Source organism: Calidris pugnax, unplaced genomic scaffold (assembly GCF_001431845.1).
Source record: "Calidris pugnax isolate Ruff unplaced genomic scaffold, ASM143184v1 scaffold38, whole genome shotgun sequence".
Classification (NCBI taxonomy): Eukaryota; Metazoa; Chordata; class Aves; order Charadriiformes; family Scolopacidae; genus Calidris; species Calidris pugnax.
Genome location: NW_015090995.1, coordinates 14,513,251 through 14,531,016, shown reverse-complemented (window position 1 = coordinate 14,531,016; position 17,766 = coordinate 14,513,251). Strand labels below are relative to the sequence as shown.

At 39.8% G+C, this 17,766-nt stretch overlaps 1 protein-coding gene across 3 annotated transcripts in view; it reads right to left on the bottom strand.

Annotated features, from left to right (window-relative positions):
- Nucleotides 1–2,167: 2,167 nt before the first annotated feature.
- Nucleotides 2,168–17,766, bottom strand: part of DACH2 (dachshund family transcription factor 2) — a 300,591-nt gene continuing 284,992 nt past the window's right edge. Inside the window, exons 11-13 of one of the 3 annotated variants that reach the window (XM_014955166.1) lie at nucleotides 16,067–16,210; nucleotides 12,967–13,032; nucleotides 2,168–3,057 (exon numbers count right to left, since the gene is read on the bottom strand). In XM_014955166.1, the coding sequence (XP_014810652.1) occupies nucleotides 3,020–3,057; nucleotides 12,967–13,032; nucleotides 16,067–16,210 (248 nt within the window). In that variant the 3' untranslated portion in view covers nucleotides 2,168–3,019. The remainder of the gene's footprint in view (nucleotides 3,058–12,966; nucleotides 13,033–16,066; nucleotides 16,211–17,766) is intronic. The other 2 variants (XM_014955167.1, XM_014955168.1) reach the window with 2 other exon arrangements.

The following is a 17,766-nucleotide window of genomic DNA, read 5'->3' as shown; positions in this document are numbered from 1 at the left end:
TCCCCAGCTGAGCTTCCTGCAGCCCAGACGCTGCATCAAAATGGGTTGTCAGCGTCCTGCTGCTCCCCCACTTCTAGGGTGTACTGAGGACACAGGCACAGCCAAAGTCCTGCTCCTCTCAGGCATTTTTATTTGAAAAAAAACCAACACCAAAAGCCAACCCCTCCAAGAGGCGATGTCCCTCTTGGGCTACCAGCACTGTAGCCGGCTGGGGCTGATCAAGCTCACTGCCTCAAATGAGGAGGAGCATGGTGAAGGCTGAATTGCCAATTGCGCTGCTCTACCCTCCAGGCTGGAGGGTATGGGTTCTCCAAAACTCTCCTCCTGAGACTGTTTCACTCTATAAAAGACAAGATGAACAAGAAAGGTGAGAACTGCAGCCAAATGTGAAATGGTGCCCACGAGAAATCAAAAAAAGCTCCACATTGCCTGTGTTTGCTGTGCTGGACCACCAGGCAGCAATCAGGGGGCCACGCAGCTTTCTGAGAGCAGCCCACGCTGACCTGTACTGGGCACGGAACCACAGGGGACAGGGACTGTTACTCTCCTCCTCTTTATAGCTTACTTTTAGATATGAAAGACAATTAATTCTTCCCTTAGTTTTGTCTGCTCTGAATAAACAATCCCAGCTCTTTCTGCTTCTGAATGACACGATCAACAAAGACCTAGAAGAGGTGCCATGAAAGCAATTTCTCCATTTTCTTGCCTTTTCTGCTCAGTTGCAGTGCCTGGAACTAGGAGTCTGCCCCGAGGCTTTGTACACTGTCACAGGCCGTGTCAGACCTCCCCCCCGGGAAGCCTGTGTGTCGGGGCAGAGGCTGTGTGTGCAACACAACACACACACAACACAGCCTGTCTGGGCTGGCTCCCTGCTGGGAAACAGCTCCTCGGCTCCGCTCACCCCCACGTCTGCAGCTGGCACAAACAACCACACAACTTTTGGGGCCAGACCCCTGTGCAGGAGGGTGTCATTTGGAATACTCCTGTAGAGATGATAGGAGGTAAAATTGAATAAAAAACATTTGACATCCTACACTTTTATAATTATTCAATCATAAATGGCCAAACCCATTGCTTGTTCTGGCTTTAACAGGTTCCTCCAACAGAAGGTGTTAGTTACAAGTGTGCTCGTTAGGTTGAGCTAACACGTAAAAAGCTCAGTGTCTTGGTTTGTCAATATTTATCAGGAGCTACCCAGTAAGGACTTAACATCAGATTCAGTGTCTTAAGTTTATCAGTTTCCTAAATCTCATTTGCCAGTACTTTGACATTTAAAACTATTCTGGGAAGGACAAATTAGAAATCAATGATGTGCTCATCAACCCAGTATCAATGCATCCCTAAGAAATGTAGATCAGCCATTGATGGAAAAAAAAAAACCAAAAAGCTAAAATTGCCTTTATGGAGACTAAAGAAAAATGCAAAAATGCTTCCACTTCAAAGACTGAAATATTTAGTTACTTTAAGTCTTTCTAAAATGCATCAAAGAGCTCTCTTCAAAATCTGCAATCCACAGGAGCAACACCAGAGTTCGGTCAGTCAGTCAGAAATGCTGCAGTACCCCAAGGACTCTTTCAAGTCCTTTTTAAAAATAAGATTTAGAAATAAGGTCCAACCCTCATTTCAGAGAATCCTGATGTATTACACAGCGAAGCTACACTTTGAAAGTTAGCAAAAGTCTGTTAAGCAGAAAAAAAAAATCTAGTGATAAAAATAAATGAAATTCTGAATGCTAGACATACAGATATAGGTAGTAGCACACATAATCATAGGAAATATGTCCCCCATAGATCTATTTAAAGGTTTGTTTTAAGTGACAGTGATTTAATACAGGGGGTGTGTGTGTAAACATAAGTATGCATATATAAACATGAGTTTATAAGTAAATAAGCATTCTGCCTTTGACCCATGAATGAAAGTAAAGAGTGAACAGGTGATTACTTAATTCCACTTGACTCAAACCAGCTTTCAGTCACATATTTTGAGAAAGCAATGTTTCAGCTGCAAAGTTCAGAATTTGGAACATACAATAATTAGGAAAATGTTTAATGCCAACCCACCCTCTTTATTATGTAATTTCTTCAAGTAATTTTAATAGTGCAAAATATTGTTTTGCATTAGTACAATAACCATGGGAATTCACAGTCAAAAAAAAAATCTTAAAAGATTTCCAAAGTCAAACAAAAAAATTTTTAATACTGTATTTTTAGCAAGAACATTTTTAACAAAGAATGTGTACTTTTAACTTAATATGGTACAACAGAGAAACCATACTTAAAAGTTTCCATTATCTAACACTCTACTGCATATTCATTTTTTCATCTTAAAAGACCAAAAGCCAAGCTGAACTGAGCATAAAAAAAAAGCATCAATTATAATCCTCATATTACGTCAGCTATTAGGGTTTAGCTCACACTTTTGAATTGGTCATCTAATGAAAGGACAATTTTTACATCATTCTTTTAAAAAATGTACACACATTTCTTTTTAAAACGTAATATATATCGAGTATCTGCTTCAGTAAACAAAGCTTAATTTATAAACACAATCGAAACAGCTCCATGTTGAACAGTTTCAGTGATAAACTGGACTTGTATGATGTACAGCCAGCGAGGACCTTTGTGGCTTAAAATCATTGTGCCATTGCTATACAGTAATAGCTACCTCCTTAGGAAAAAAAAAAGTTCTTTTTTGGGGGGGGAGAAGGGGAAATAATTCCTGTATGTGCTTAAAAATACTAAAACTCCTTTCTATCTCTGGGGACCTAAAAATGATCTGTTGCAACAGGCTTGGTTTGGTATGGTAAGCTTGTAAAAAGTCTCAATATTTCTTAATGACAATACGGCAGTTTTCGATGCAGCAACAGTAAATTGCTTGAAATTGTCCTTCAAGTTTCATGCTACAAATCCTGTTCTTCACACAGTACTGAAGGCATCAAAGGTTGGAAGGGACGTTTTTCATGAACTATATAGTCTTCAAATAGTGATCATTATACATTTTTCAGCAATAGGTGTTTCTTTCAGTACATAATAGTAGGTTTGATGTATGTTCTGTTTTCTGGAGGTAAAAAAAGAAGAAAAGAAAAAAGTCAATTACACAGTTACACATTTTATAATCAATTGAAACAGGCGGGTTTCCTTATTTGTTTGTGGACTTCTTTTTTCTCAAACCAAATTATCAGATCTACAAGTGATCCAAACTGTCCATCATGTGAGTACACTTTACACTGGATAAAGAGGCGCCTGAGGCCCTGGAGAGGTGGCTGTTGGGCGGAGAAATGAGCCTGTCTCAGAGCACTGACCACCTCCGAACCCAGTGGCACAGGTGGGGGCACTCAGCTGGGCTGAAAATACAACCAGCCTTGTTTGTAACAGTGGCTGCTGCAGCAGCTGCTGCATTATAGACTATAAATATTTTTATTTTAATTTTCTTCCTTTATGACATTTGCTTTTAAATTGAACCCTCATTTTCCTTCTTTTTTTCAGTCAGCAGCCTGTGTTGTATTGCATGCCTCTGTAAGATAGACCGAGTAGCATGGCATCAGCTTTACAGCATACCATTATTAAATGCACAAAACCTTCTTGGGAACAGTGTGTTAAAACAAAATTGCATTGCATTAAAAAATGGAATAGAAGTAAATCAATATCTGTTCTTTGGAAAACGGTTCTTTTATTCAGGAACTGCCACATTTCCTTTAAAAATGTTTTTCTTTATTTGGGGAAACAAGTAGAAAGCCACTTATTTCCTTCATAAAAATATTCCTAGCTATAGTACCTATCAACTATGATTTTTTCACATTAAGCCCAGAGAAAAAATAAATATTAAAATGCCCACAGAAACGAAAGCTAACAAGAATCCATATTCCTGTTCATTATACAATGAATCATGAATCCACCCAGCTAAACCCGCAAGTACTGATCTTCAAGATGATAGTAAAATGATAATATTGAGAAGCATTTTGTATAATGTTGACATCTATCCCATTACTGTTTTACATATGCCAATACTGAACACTCATAAGGAAAGAACAAGTATTGACCTGCGAACTGACACTGATCCTTGGAGCAATCTCAAAGTTTGCCACATTTCAATTTCAAAATGCATTTCAGCTATAATATGAGTGATTTATCATTTAGCAGTAGCTGTCAAAGTAACCTCCTAGATAAAACAAAAACATCTGGAACCATAAACAGAGGAGAGCAGTAGCTGAATTTTAATCCAAATCCGACATGTTCACTTCATTAGGAACAGGAAACAGCTAATTAGTAATTGAATGTTTCATGGTTTTAAGGAGGCTCAGACTCTCCAAACAGAGATGATTTAATATGTATTTTGGATGTAAACAAGAATAAAGATCGGAAGAGCCAGGGACATAACATCTCCAGAGGAACATTTGGGAGCATGGGAACGTCCAAAGAAGTGACTAAAATTAGTTTCAGGCCTTTGGCTGATTGAAACGTCTTCACCTTAGTGGGGCAAATACTAAAGGCTGGGGAGAGGGTAAGCAGAGATGCAAATACTGAACACTGTGGGGTTGGTTTGTTTTGTGGGGGTTTTTTCTCCTTCTGATTATTAGGAAGTTGCATGTGATTTCTTCCCATTGCAGGCTGTAGGTGATGGAGCCTGTATTAAAGCTGTACTTCTACAAAAGGCAGCTGACAGAATCTCCAGGTTGGGCTGCCCTCAATGCCAGGCACAGTCTTTACAGACAGTCAGAAAGGCTGGAGCTCTGCCATAGCGTGTGTGGTGGTGTGCTCTCCCTGGTTTGCCCCCCCCCCTCTCAGCTCCTGCCCGGCCTTGGCCACCCCGGCCATCACAACAGCAGCTGTGAGACCTTGCACCCGGTCTCTGGGGGATGGCTGGCAGCAGAGTCAAAATACTGTCTGGACTGGGGACCTAGAAATTTTGTTGCCATGAAAATATGACTATAGGTCAATTATCTTACTGTATAAACAGTGGACAGCCCAAGAGCCCCTTGGAGCTCTCCTGTATGGCAGCGGCTGCACGCCAGGATCTCCCCTTTGGTGAGGATGCTCACTGAAGGTTCTGCTCCTCGAGGTTGAGAGATTCCTTGCCGCAACAGATTCTCGGTAAGTGACTACTAGCATGCTAAACTTTGAAATTGTATCTAAGTAATGCAAAGGATTAATTGTGCATATATAATCCTTTAGACATAAACCGTTGACCAAGTCTGGGACTAGGACTGGATCCAGCCGCACCCAGACTCCTCTCTGAGAAGGAGTTTAGAAAGCAAGGGGGTCCTTTCTGAACCTCGTGACTCAACGGGAGAGTCTCCCTGACAGTTTGTCTGACCCTGTCCTCTGTGCAGTAAATAATAGAGTGTACCCTGACATCGAATCTTGTAAAACACTATCGCATTTACCACTGGTTTTATCACACTACTGGTTTTGTTAAATCACTATTTCACCTTAATAAGTATTTCACTGCTTCACTCTAACTAGTGAAGTTAATCACTCCGTCCGCGACAGCGTGCTGCTCGTGCCAGTCACACACCAGTTCCGAGCCCCACAGAGGAGCAGCCAGAGCATGACATGTCCTGGGCATCCAGTGCCCACGCAGCAGCGCTCTTCTGAGGGCCTGGGCTCAGCAGCCAGATGTACAAAGGTATCTTCCTGCCTGCCCACCTACACGGGGTGGGATGTACAGGCAGGCTTGGCCCATTAACACCAATGACAGTCAGCGGGAATTAGGTACGTAACTCGCAATTTAAATGGCCACTGGGCATCACCTTCATCTTCTGATAGGTTTGATTGAAACTTGTGCAAAGACAGCGAGACAGAGACCACATATGTGTGGATGTCTATGGTGCTGCACCTGGTGACAGGAGGAGGGGAGGAACCTGGACATGGATTCAAGGGAAGATCAGGAAGGATCAGGTAATATTCTTTTTTTAAAATTCTTAGTATTTTTATTGTATTTTAATAATTATTTTTCAAACTAAGGTAAGAGGTGGTCATTGAGGGTATCACAGGCTGATGGACTGACTATTGAAACAGATTTCAATTTTCCCTTCCTATTCCTTTTATATCTCAAGGGAAGATCAATGGAGGTATCTGGAATACCTGTAAGAGAGAAAGTAAATGCCAAAGCTCAAGCATAGTGCAGCCACCCAGGAGATATTATTGATCAGTAAACAGAAAGTGCATAGTTAACTATTTCCTTTTTTATAAAGCTCTCAATTATTTCCAGAAATTAAAATACTTTTTTGTTGCTGTGCAATAAACTTAACTCCGTGGCATTAATGTCATACAGCAACCACCTATGAGGAATTAAAGTGTTAGGAGCATCTGTGCTACCACTTATACATGAAAGACAATGCCATGTTGTCAAATTCATCTTTTTGGAGAATATTCACCATCCCCTCAGTGTAGCTGACTGCAAGCTACATACCATTTTACAGCATTTTACTGTATTATACAGCAAAGATTTGAATAAATCTGTGTGCAATAAATGTATTCTTTTATTAGGTTTATCCCTTAATCAAATGTTCATTTATGTGAGCTTCATTCTATTAAAAAATGAAATTATACAAAGGTGAACAAAAGCATAGATTTACAGTAGTTTAAAGCCTAATCTCATTCTCTAGGGGTAATATTGACAATATAAAAACTGTATAAATGATATTCCCTAACACTAAAATATGCTTATGAGCCCCCTGTGCATGTTATACTGCTTTACAGCCTACAGTGAAATGCATGACTGGCTTAATAAGCAAGACATTTAGAAAGGATTTTTTTTCCCTGCACAATGTATAAGACAAGTAAAGATCTCACAATTTCTCACTGAGCCAGAGCCTATGTTAATAATTGTAATTTTCCCTTGGGATGGTATTGTCTTCTCTGAGTTGTTAGTCCAGGGTATACATTCATCTCTTGCACTCTCTTTCAACAACAGTATCATCTTTTTCTTTCAAGGTTTTAATGTGTGTATAAAGGACAAATCCAAAAGCTGTAATTATAATCTGCATATTTATTCAATTTTCTCTTTTTTTTTTTTTTAAATTCTGCCTTTTCAGCAGCCCTGATTTTCTGAATCCTTTGTGAGGCTTTGTTTGTAATATCTTTAAATTGGTAATTCAACTGTATTTCCATAATACAGTAACTTTAAAACACAGTGTCCACGTGTACTCTCACAACATGCATGAAGAACCAGGCCCCAGTAATGCTGGTTGCAAATCCCATCCAGGACGGGGAGCAACGCGACGCAGCCGTCGGGCTGTGAGTAACTGGGACAGCTACGGGCTGGGATTGTTCAACTTCAGCACGCTGCAAATTGGAGGAAGGAAATTTGAGATCTACTACATAATGAGAAAACAAGGATAAATTTGTTGTATCGGTAACTGTAAATTATTCATGCAATTTAAAAACTAAAACCCAGCACTACATGTTGCAGAGATGAAATAATAAACTGAAAATCCCACTAATTAGATGAAGGAGAGTTGGGAGAGCTTGTAAAATAAAGGTAAGGCTGAGACGTGGCTGTTTCTGCAGACAGGAGAGCTGCAGGAGGGACGAGGGCAGCACAACTTCTACTTGAGGGGCTGAGTCAGAGTCTCACAGGTACCCCAGGTGTGCTGGGCAGGAGCTGAGCTCTCCACCCTGCCGGGGCCACGTAAGCAGAGTCAGTGTCTCAGTGAGGTCACAGCCAAGCTGAGCTTTGCAGCGACACATGGAAAAGACAATGCCATGATAATAAATCTAACTTATTCGGGCTCAATAGACTGATTCAATCTGTTATTTTGCAAAAAGAAAAAGAGGACTCGGAGAACAGTTTGCATTAGCTCCTACTGTGGATGAAATCCTACAAAAAACCCTCTGTCCCTAAACCTCTTAGCAAACAGGGGTGCTAACTGGCCTGGAGGGAGCCTCATCTGGGCCCCTGCTGGTGGGGTAAGGCCCACAGAAATTAGGAAAAAAACACAGAAAAGGATCCCTTCGCTACCATTAAAAAACAAGACCTGGCCTGCAGCCAGTTCTCATGGTTTTGGGCTAGTCACTCAGCCAAATGACAAGGGTGAGTAAAATTGACTTCTTTGCCTGTTTATTAGTTGTCCACCAAAATTTTTCCCTTCCACTTACTCGTAAATATTTTCCAAACTGAGCAGTGAAAGAGAAAAAAAAATAACACACTGTGAGCAGGGCATGGTTTCCGCTCAACTCACGGAAGACCGTGAACAATAAATGCTGCTTCTAAGAGCAGCAATACTAATGAAGTTTGGCTTGCTTGCTTTTAATCTCTCAACTCTTTCATATCTCCTCTTTTCCACCCCTGCAGATGTGCAGTCTCTGATGGCTAATTCTGGCTGTGCTGATGAGGGGAGCGGGATCAGCCCTCTCCTCCCTGCGGGCCCTTGCTCCCACAGCAAAAGTAGAAATAACACTGAGACTAAGATCAGCTATACTGTTATTTTTTAAAGCCCTGCATTTGCATCACCAGCAGGCAAGCCATGTAGTCAGCACAGTAATCTCTTGGCTAGTTGCTAAAGAGGGCCCTTTTCTTGGTTAGCAGCTAATAGCAATAAATAATAACTAATTAGCAAACGCTAATAGGCTTTTAGCAGCGCGTGGCCAGTGTGTGCATGGGTATGACAGTCTGGTAGTGGCACAAACTTTGGAAGAGTGTTCCTAGAAGCACTGCAATATGACACAGCACAAGGTAACTACCAGAGAGTTAATAATTCAGAGAATCCAGAGCAGATCAGGCACTGAGGACAGAGCGTGGCTTGGACAGGAGGGAGAAGAAAAAGCCTAAGACTTGAACAAAGAAGATAGCAAAGAACTCGCTCACAAAGAAAACACCAGGCCTCTGTTTAGTTTAATCTCAAGAGTTTCTAATCACAGGGTTCTGCTCTTTTCTTATGTAAAATTGTAAGTGCATGAACTTTTTTTTCATTGAAAGCAAGACCACGACAATAACTCTATCATTTACAAGATGTTGAATTTGTCTTTTACAGTTGTAGACTACTCTGAAATTCCTTCCCGTGGCTGGTTTCAGTGGACAGCAGCATTTGGAGGTATAATTTGATACAGTAACAAAGTTGTTAAACCTCTTAAAAACACCACCCCCTCTTCTGTCACCCTTGTGCCCTTTTTACTATAGACTAGCTTTGAAAACTGACTGGTTATATCAGCATAATGAAAATAAAAGCCCAGTTTTCTAGTTAATAAAAACCAAAATATGTTCCAAACTTCAACAGTTCCTTCATCTTTGGCAAAGAGATAAAAATAAGAAGAAGTTAGTTGTGGCTACAGAAAGATTTTGTGGTAAATCTCTGCTGGGCTATTTCACAAACAAAAGCAGCAGCTCTGGGTCACCCTCCTGTTTCAGGTACAGTGGACCGTGTTTCCTCTGAACCATGTTTGCATGTCAGGAAAGTCTGTCTGCCCGTGCTGCTGCCTCCTTCTTGAAATTTAGAGTCTTTTATTTTTTTGTAAATTGTTATCATCAAGTATTATCGTAACATCTATTTTTTAAAATTTTAAGATAACATTGCTTTGCTGATTGTTCCAATATCCCCTAACAATGAAATATAGTAATACAAAAGTTAACTAAGGTATAAACATGCAAAAGGAGAAGTCTCCCTGCGATCATAAAATGATGTTATTTTCTGTTCAGCAGTTCATGTTACTGCTGTTCATGCTAATTAATTAAAGGAGCTGTTGCTGTAATGTGCAAACAGGGAATCTGAGAAACTGAGAGGGCTTTTAGGTCTCGGAGTGAAGTTAAGTCAATCTGGGCGCGGGCAATCAAATGTAATGAAATCACTTGTCAGTGCTAAGCTTGCAAAAACTGTGAAGTTTGACTAGGGAGTAAAAGGATTATAATTAGATTTCCAATAGGATAATAACTAAATGGCAGAAAGCAGTAAAGAGAAAATATTACTTTGTTAGCTAATGGTGCTGCTGTTCGGTTTTAGTTTTTATCAGCACACTTGTAGTTGTGCTAATTTAATTTGCTTTTATCAGCAAAAATGCACTACTCCAATGGTACTTGAATGTCATTTGCAAAAATCATTGATCTGAAGGTGCACTTAATGACACCCAGTATGTTTATTTTATGTGAAACGGAGATTGGCTGATAAAATGGTTGATGCACTATCTTCCTGGCCCACAAGTGAGTTATGGAAGCAAGACCAGAAGGGTATCTGTGTGCATGCATCACCCTCTCCTGCACCACGCAGCTGCACGGGGGGCTTCGTGACTACAGCAATTATTACTTTTCTATTTTGTCAGCTAAAAAGCTTCTCTCGGATCAGGCTTTGCTGGACTAGAAGATCAGATTTATGGAGACTGGAGGTATTAGACTGTAAAGTTCAAAAAAGTTTTAAGTCTCGTCTGCACAAAATTTCAGTTAATATACAAAGCGTAGTGAAAATGAGTCAACTAAATGGGAAAGATTTATAATGCAGATCAGAATCAGTATATGAACAGCTTGTGTTAATAAAATCATTTTAAGAAATGAGCATAAAATATGATATGACTTAATCACTGTGAAAGGTGGCTGTGCAGTATTTTTGTAATTTTCCTTTAAACCGCCTTAAGGAGATACTGGCAGTGAAACTAATTGAATTTCAAAGGAGAGGCACTGTGCGAATGATAGATTTCTGTCCAGCAGAGCTATTGACAACAGCAAAAGAAAGGTCTGCATTGATGCTAACGCTTTTTTCTGTGCAATAGAGAGAGATTTTGGAAGCTTGGAAATAGCTTTGTATTAGGGACATGCATTTTGACCTTTCCTCCTCCCAGGGCCCAAAAAACAAAGGCAGTAAATGAAGGGGGCAATGAGGGAGTGTGCTCGAATTGTTCAAGATGGCAGTGCAGTAGTAGCTGTCAAGTACGAAAACTGTAATCAAAGGAAAAAGGAAAAAAAGGAAAGAGAATAAAAAGATATTTCAGTATCAGCATAAATAAAAATGAAAGAGGTGGTTCTACAGGACAGAAACACTTTGAAATCTAAACAAGCTCTATGGAGAGCTCTCCAGAAGCCTTTTTATCAGCTGGGAGTGCTTCGTGAAAAACTAGCTAAAGTCATCAGACTGTTGTTGGAACAGGAGTCCCACACCAAAGCTGTCACAGAGGCCGGCATACACCCCCAGTCGTTATGGTGATGAAGACCAGAGGAGCTTTGCCATTGAGGAGCACAGGACAGCTTTACAGCTCCTGTTGCCTAAGTCACCTTCTGCTTTCACAGAGGGGCACCAAACTGAGGGACACTGAACACAGGGTATACCCAGCTCTCCCTTTGTTCAAGCTCTTAACTTGAACAAAAACTTCATGATCCAAAGCCTGTTAAAACTCAAAAATGGTGTTGTTGGGATCAGATTTTTAAAAAAACCATCCAAACCAACCTGAAATAAAAATCATAACATCACAAGGTTTTCTTGTATATCAATAGACTACAGAAAGTGTACGAAAGTTCTCTTAATTCCTTCTAGTAAGTAAATGGTTGTTGGAATGGCTATGCATCACTTTCCCCAAAGTTATTTATAATAATTTTTGATGGGAAGACACATTTGAGCCAACTGTAACTTTTTTTCTTCAATTGAAAATTGAAACTAACTTTCACTTTTTTACTAGATTATGTCCAGATGCACCTTGGACTCTCAGAATCTTTTCGGAAGAGCACTGAGGACTCATCTCAGCAGGTATCACAAATAGATCAGAAACATTAGTAGTATTTTGCTTGTCAAATTTAAATACATGTGTCCAAAGTGCTCATCCAATATTTTGACTATTTCTGGCAGTAATGATTTTTCCAATTGCAATATTTAGAGCACAACTCTACTCATATGTGTACATACACACACACATATGTTATATGGATATATATGCATTACGATAAAGCTGTGATTCTCCTCCTTTGTAATACATACCATATGAGCCTAAAATCACAAAAAGAGACAGCAGTAAAAATATTTGAAAGCTTTCCTGTATAGATGACAGATGGACGACAGATGCATACCAGAGGTATGCGAACTCAAGCCTGTAGCAGTCAAGAAATGCTAGAAGTTATGTTTGTATCTATAACTGCACTGCAGTCCTTCTTCTGTCTACACAGAAGGGGACTGTCTTTAGTAACTTCAACCCGTGTTATTTTTTGCATATTACCATTAGATGATTCAGTGGAAAAGGTGGAAGTGCTCTAAAAAGAAGCAGTTACATAGAAACAGGCAGCTGTCTCCAGGCTGCTATAGTAGCCAGAGCAGAACTGAATGGTGTGTAATGAATATGGGACAGGATTGAAGGGAGAAAAAGATTGCTTTTATAGAAAACCAACACCACAAAACTAGACTTTCTCTAAAGTCAGAGAATTTCTATGTTCAGATTGCTCAGATTAAATTTTATCGCAGGTGACTATGGATTTTCTGTGTTTCTCAAATAAGCTTCCAGTGGTAATGGAAAAAACCCTTAAGATCTCCGTATCTGAGCTCCCCTAAATGATGATTACACAACTCCTTTGCTTCACAGCCTATAGCCAGAATACATTTATTATTTTTTGGGAAGCACTCAAGACAAATTTACAAACAGTAACTGAACACTGAGGAAAATATATAATTGCTCATAACATGAACATGACTTTCCTTTTGCACCTACAGTTTATGTATTTTTTGAAAACACCTGTGAACTTGATAGGGAGGTAAGGATCAGAAGTAAAATATTTTAGAAAGATAAATCATTTGTAAAATCACTTTTGACCTAAGCACAGGTATCTGAGAGTGAAATATGAGTTTTCCACACCTAACTTCAAACAAATTTAATTTCTAGTCCTGTAAAGTACTGATCTTACAAAGGTTTTCTATACGGAACAGGAAAACAAAATGAAGTTGTATCATTTACATTTTTCTTAAAGCAGGAAAACAGAGACAAAAACTATTCTGCATTTTATTTAATTTTTAGTATGGGTTATGATGAACACGGCTGTGATGCGATGTGGTACATACTGCACCTTGCATTGCTGCACTGTCATGTTGGGTTCCGTTGTGTTCTATTTCCATATCTGGGATTCCAGCATCTGAAAGACGTGACACTGAAGATTAATGCATTGCCCTTTGTCCTTCTCTCATGCATCTTTAGAAAAATATTTATAGCAAACTAGGGTGATCTCCAAGTTACACGGTCTTGCATAAAACATTTGGTCTCCATTGGATTTTTCAGTAGTAAATTGTTTCCAAAATGTGCAAACATTACTGGTCTCACAGTGAATTATTTTTAATGTGCTTCACATTTGTCTGACGATCAGATAATAACCAACACATGATATTAATAAGTCTGTAAAATTCTGTTGGAGAATGAGGGCATCTGACATGAAAAATAAAAGTCAAAATTAAACTGTGATAATATTAAACTACGTTAACCCTCCTAGCCATATACCTGCAAAGTACAGAATCAAAGAGTATAGCCAGTGCCAGTGAGCGTGTGTGTGTGCGTGTATCCATTTGTATGAGTGTGTGTTACAGGCAAGGACTGGGAAAACTGCATGTAAAAGACTGAGCTCAGGCTGGTGTAAGCATATGTTAGCACCAAACCACAATTACGTATGTGATATTATGTGAAACTTCTCCAGAGAAGAGCTTTCCAAAATGGACTGTGCTTTTTTCCAAGTTGAGAAAGAGTCTCATTATGACATGCACTTTTGAACTACTTGATTTCCTATTGCTAATACCTCTGTATGCACAGTCCTTCGGGGTGGGGGCGGGGCTCGAACACCCCAGGGTGTTAGGGTAACAGATGCCATTATCCACCTTGTGCCAACAAGGATTAGCATGAAGGGTATGTGATTTGAATCCACGGCACCTCCAATCCTGGAGAAACATCTGCTTCCCTTATAATATAGCACTTAGAAATTACAGCAGGAAAAAAACACACCTGAAAGGGAGCTGCATGTACCGTTTTGAAGTTTTCTGTGCAGAAGCCTGTTCTGGACTTTCTTAAATAGAGAACAACTGCACTGTCCCTTTCTCAGATCACTTTGTGTCAGTATCTATCGCAAAGATGACATTTTGCTGGTCACCCTACAGCCTGACCAAACTCTGTGTCAAAGCAGGGCAACAGTTAAAGTACAGGCCATACACAGACGAGTAATGTGAGTAATATCTTAGTAATTTAGGTGTCAGTGAAGTATATGTAATGTATGCCTATATAGTCCTACAAATATGTATGAGCAAATAAATATTGTAATGTATACAATTTTTTCTTATAAAATTGCAAGTGACTGCTATCACATAGAGTTTCCCTTATTCAGATTTATGTTTTGAAGGAAAGTTCAGGGCACTGAGCTATTAATCTAAAAAGGTTCTTTCTTTTCAAATGTTTTAGAATATATATTGTATATACATAAAATGACAAAGTCATCTGTAACTAATAACAACATCTGTTAAATGAGACAGACCGTCAGAGTTAAATGAAAAATATTCAGAATAGCCCTTCACATTTTGTTGTCATAAAATTGTACCTGCAATTAAATTGTGGATTAAGATGCTAATGAGCTACCTGATTTGCATGTGCAATCAGATTAGCATGTAAATATCAGCTTCTTGCAGGCACTAACATATATATGACTACCTGAGTGTGCCTGCAAATCAAAACGTTAGCAGCCAGGCCCACAATAGCAGATGTAAAGATCTGTTAATCACATTGCTGGCAGGTTGGTGCCCTTTAATTTGTGGCTTCCAGAACTGCTGAGTACTCTTAACTGTTGTGCCAGCGGCAGGTGCTTACCAGCAACGGCAGAACCCGGGCGAATGACCTTACAGAACATCAGGATTTAGGTTTTTTCTGACATTCAACTCAAGGTGCTGGGTATGTCTGCGGGAGCCGATCTGGGCATTTTTCTCATCCAGTGGAGGCAGTGGGAAGGGTTTCTGCTGGCTCTGTCCACTCACTGCCCCTGGGGTCACTGTCCCTTGTCACGGTGCTACTGCAAGCTGTATATCCATGCCTGAATCACCACCCTTCACTGTCAGTGCATCAGAAAAGCCAGCCAGTTCCTGGTTACAGTGATATGCTGGACTATAAAACCCAGCAGATGAGAATGCCTCTGAAAGATGTTGCTCTTGTACTTAAAGAGTTTATATCTCTTAGGTGCTCTAGATAAATCACAACTCACAGTCCATTGCGGAGTGTTGCAATGGCAGTTCACGTAGACAGGCTCGCCCTAACTTTAAAAAACAGCTCGGGTTGCCCTCACAACTGACAACTCAAGACAAGCTAAACTCATTATTTTTACTCAGCAGTTCAGGCAGGTTTTGCAGTCTGCTTATGTTGTTATGGCCCGGTTGCAAGCAGAGCCCAAAGCAGGCAGCACAAAGTTGTACAGACTGCAGGACGTACAAACGCAGCAGAGACTGAATGTCACTGATTGATGAGCTGCTGCAGAGGCCGTGGGGTGGGGACACACAGACTAAACCCAACTACAGAACCTGAAATCAATTAAAACTCAGGTAGGTTCAGTCTTCAAGAGTCAAACCAAAGCTCTAAACTTTGGCCAGAACCACATTAAGAAGGAGAAGCATATCTTCCTCTACCCAAAACATAACCACTCTGTTTAGGAGATTAACTGATTTGCTTTTGTTTCACAAGAATATTTGGGAAGTATTCAAAACCTAGTCAGCTCTGAAAGCTGATACATATTTAACAAACTTAATAGGTCCTGAGGCTGAGCAAACTTGAGCCAAACGGCTTTTAAAATGAAGCTCAGCAGTTCTAAAAATGAACCTGCTGGGAGAGAAGAGTTCAGAGAACCTTATAGGAACCAAATTTCACATTGTCTTAGCTGGCACTGTAACAGATTTCTCTGGTAATATATTCAGCATTTCTTGTCATATCTGTGTAAACTGCTCTGTCTGTTTCTCTAGTTGCAGACTTATTTATTTTTTTTAATTCATGACCCAGAGCACATGGCCTGAAATAGATTTTTAATTATTTCAGGAGAGGATTGTAATTTTTTTATTCTGGAATTTGCTTTGTGCATCATCTTACTTTTTTTTTTTCCCCACTCAATTAAACATCATTTTAAGCTAACTGTGAAAGGCCAACTAAGACATTACCATTTAACATCCTGAGACCGTCACCTGATGTGGCCTGTTTAAGCGCCTGTTCCACTTGTTCTCTTCTCTTTGATTCAAATTCCAAAGCTTCCTGCAATTTTCTCTTTGCCTTCTTTTCTTTCTTCAAGCGTTTCTGAATTGTTGCTGAAATGTAAATATATTGTAAGAATGGCTGTTAAAGCACAATTAATATATAATGGTGACAGTAAATGAGTTTATGTTCAATGTTCAGAGGCCCAATTCTAGCTCGAGAAAAAAATATTAAAATCTGGCCTGAATTTGATATAAAACCAAAAAAACCCCTCAAGTCATATCCTGTAGTGAAACAATCAACAATCTGAAAGGGCTTTAGATCTTGTTAAGGATCTTAAAATTCTTGCTCTGGAACAGCCCCATGGATTTAAGTCTCCATTCTCAGAGCCAGCCCGGTGGTTCATGTTACACAGACTTCACCAATTTGGACTAAATTCCAGCTCCAGTCCTGCAGAATTTGGTTGAGCAGATCATTGGCTTAAACTAGTTGCTAGCAACAGCAGCAATGGACATCCTCAGACTAATCTCTCGCTCTGCATTCTAACCTTTTCCCTTACTGCTGAGACTTATAGTGCACCCTCCTCCTCCAGTAGCTTTATCTAGAAGGATAATCCAAGCACACTGGTTATGTCTCCCCTGATCCCTCCTCAGGGATGGAGGAAGTCTTCTGAATGTGTCAGAGATTCAGTGCCAGTTATGTTTTCTAACATTCTAAGGAAATGAAATTTATTTCTGCAGGCAAACTGCCTGTGTGCAGCGTTGGAGCATCTGGAATGACAGTAGCAATGGTGTACAGAGCAAAACCCCACAAAATTAGACGGTAAATTTTTTGGTAAAAATGGGAGCAGCAGTTGGGTGAATTTTGAAGGAGTGTAACTGAAATAACGAGAACCACTGCCTAAGACAGAAGCCGGGTGTAAATAACGAGAACCACTGCCTAAGACAGAAGCCTATTGAGGGCTGGGCTATTGAGAAGCTGGGCTACGTGGGTACATAACTCAGATGAAACATCAAATGCGTAGAGAAGGGGTACGTACTGAGTAATGCACTTTTGCACTTCATCATCACTAGTGGGATAAAAAAAGAGGGAAAGCCGGAGAAACAAGAAAGCATGGGGTATATGTTGAAAATCTCAGAGAGAAATTAAAAGGGAACGTCCCAGGTAGAAAACGTTGAAAACAAGCTTTTAACACTGATAAGTAAATCAAGTATATTCTCTTCATTAGCAAATTCTCCTTCTAACTGAAGGACTCCATAAAACTATAACTAGAGAAATGTATAGTATTAATTGCAGCCAGATGACCTATGTCTTCATTGGGAACTGCTGACCTTGGCTATGATTGTATTCTCTCTCCTATATAAATTCAAGAAATAAAATGCACCTTTTAAGACTTTTCCTTTTCAAACCGTTAATCTTAATCCCATATTTAACCTCAATTTTCAGAGGCACCAGGTTACCATTACTTGGGCCAGAACTACATCTAAAATATCTGCCTTTGCCAAGCAAACTCCACAGGGCAGTACTTACTCTCGTGGATTCATCACCGAATCAAAGAAATGGAGAAGTGATGACTCTAGAAAACGTTGGTAAAACTAACAGGCTAAAAATTATTTGAGCTTAAACATAAATGTCTTCTAAAATTACCGTCTATTTAGTCAGGTTTGCT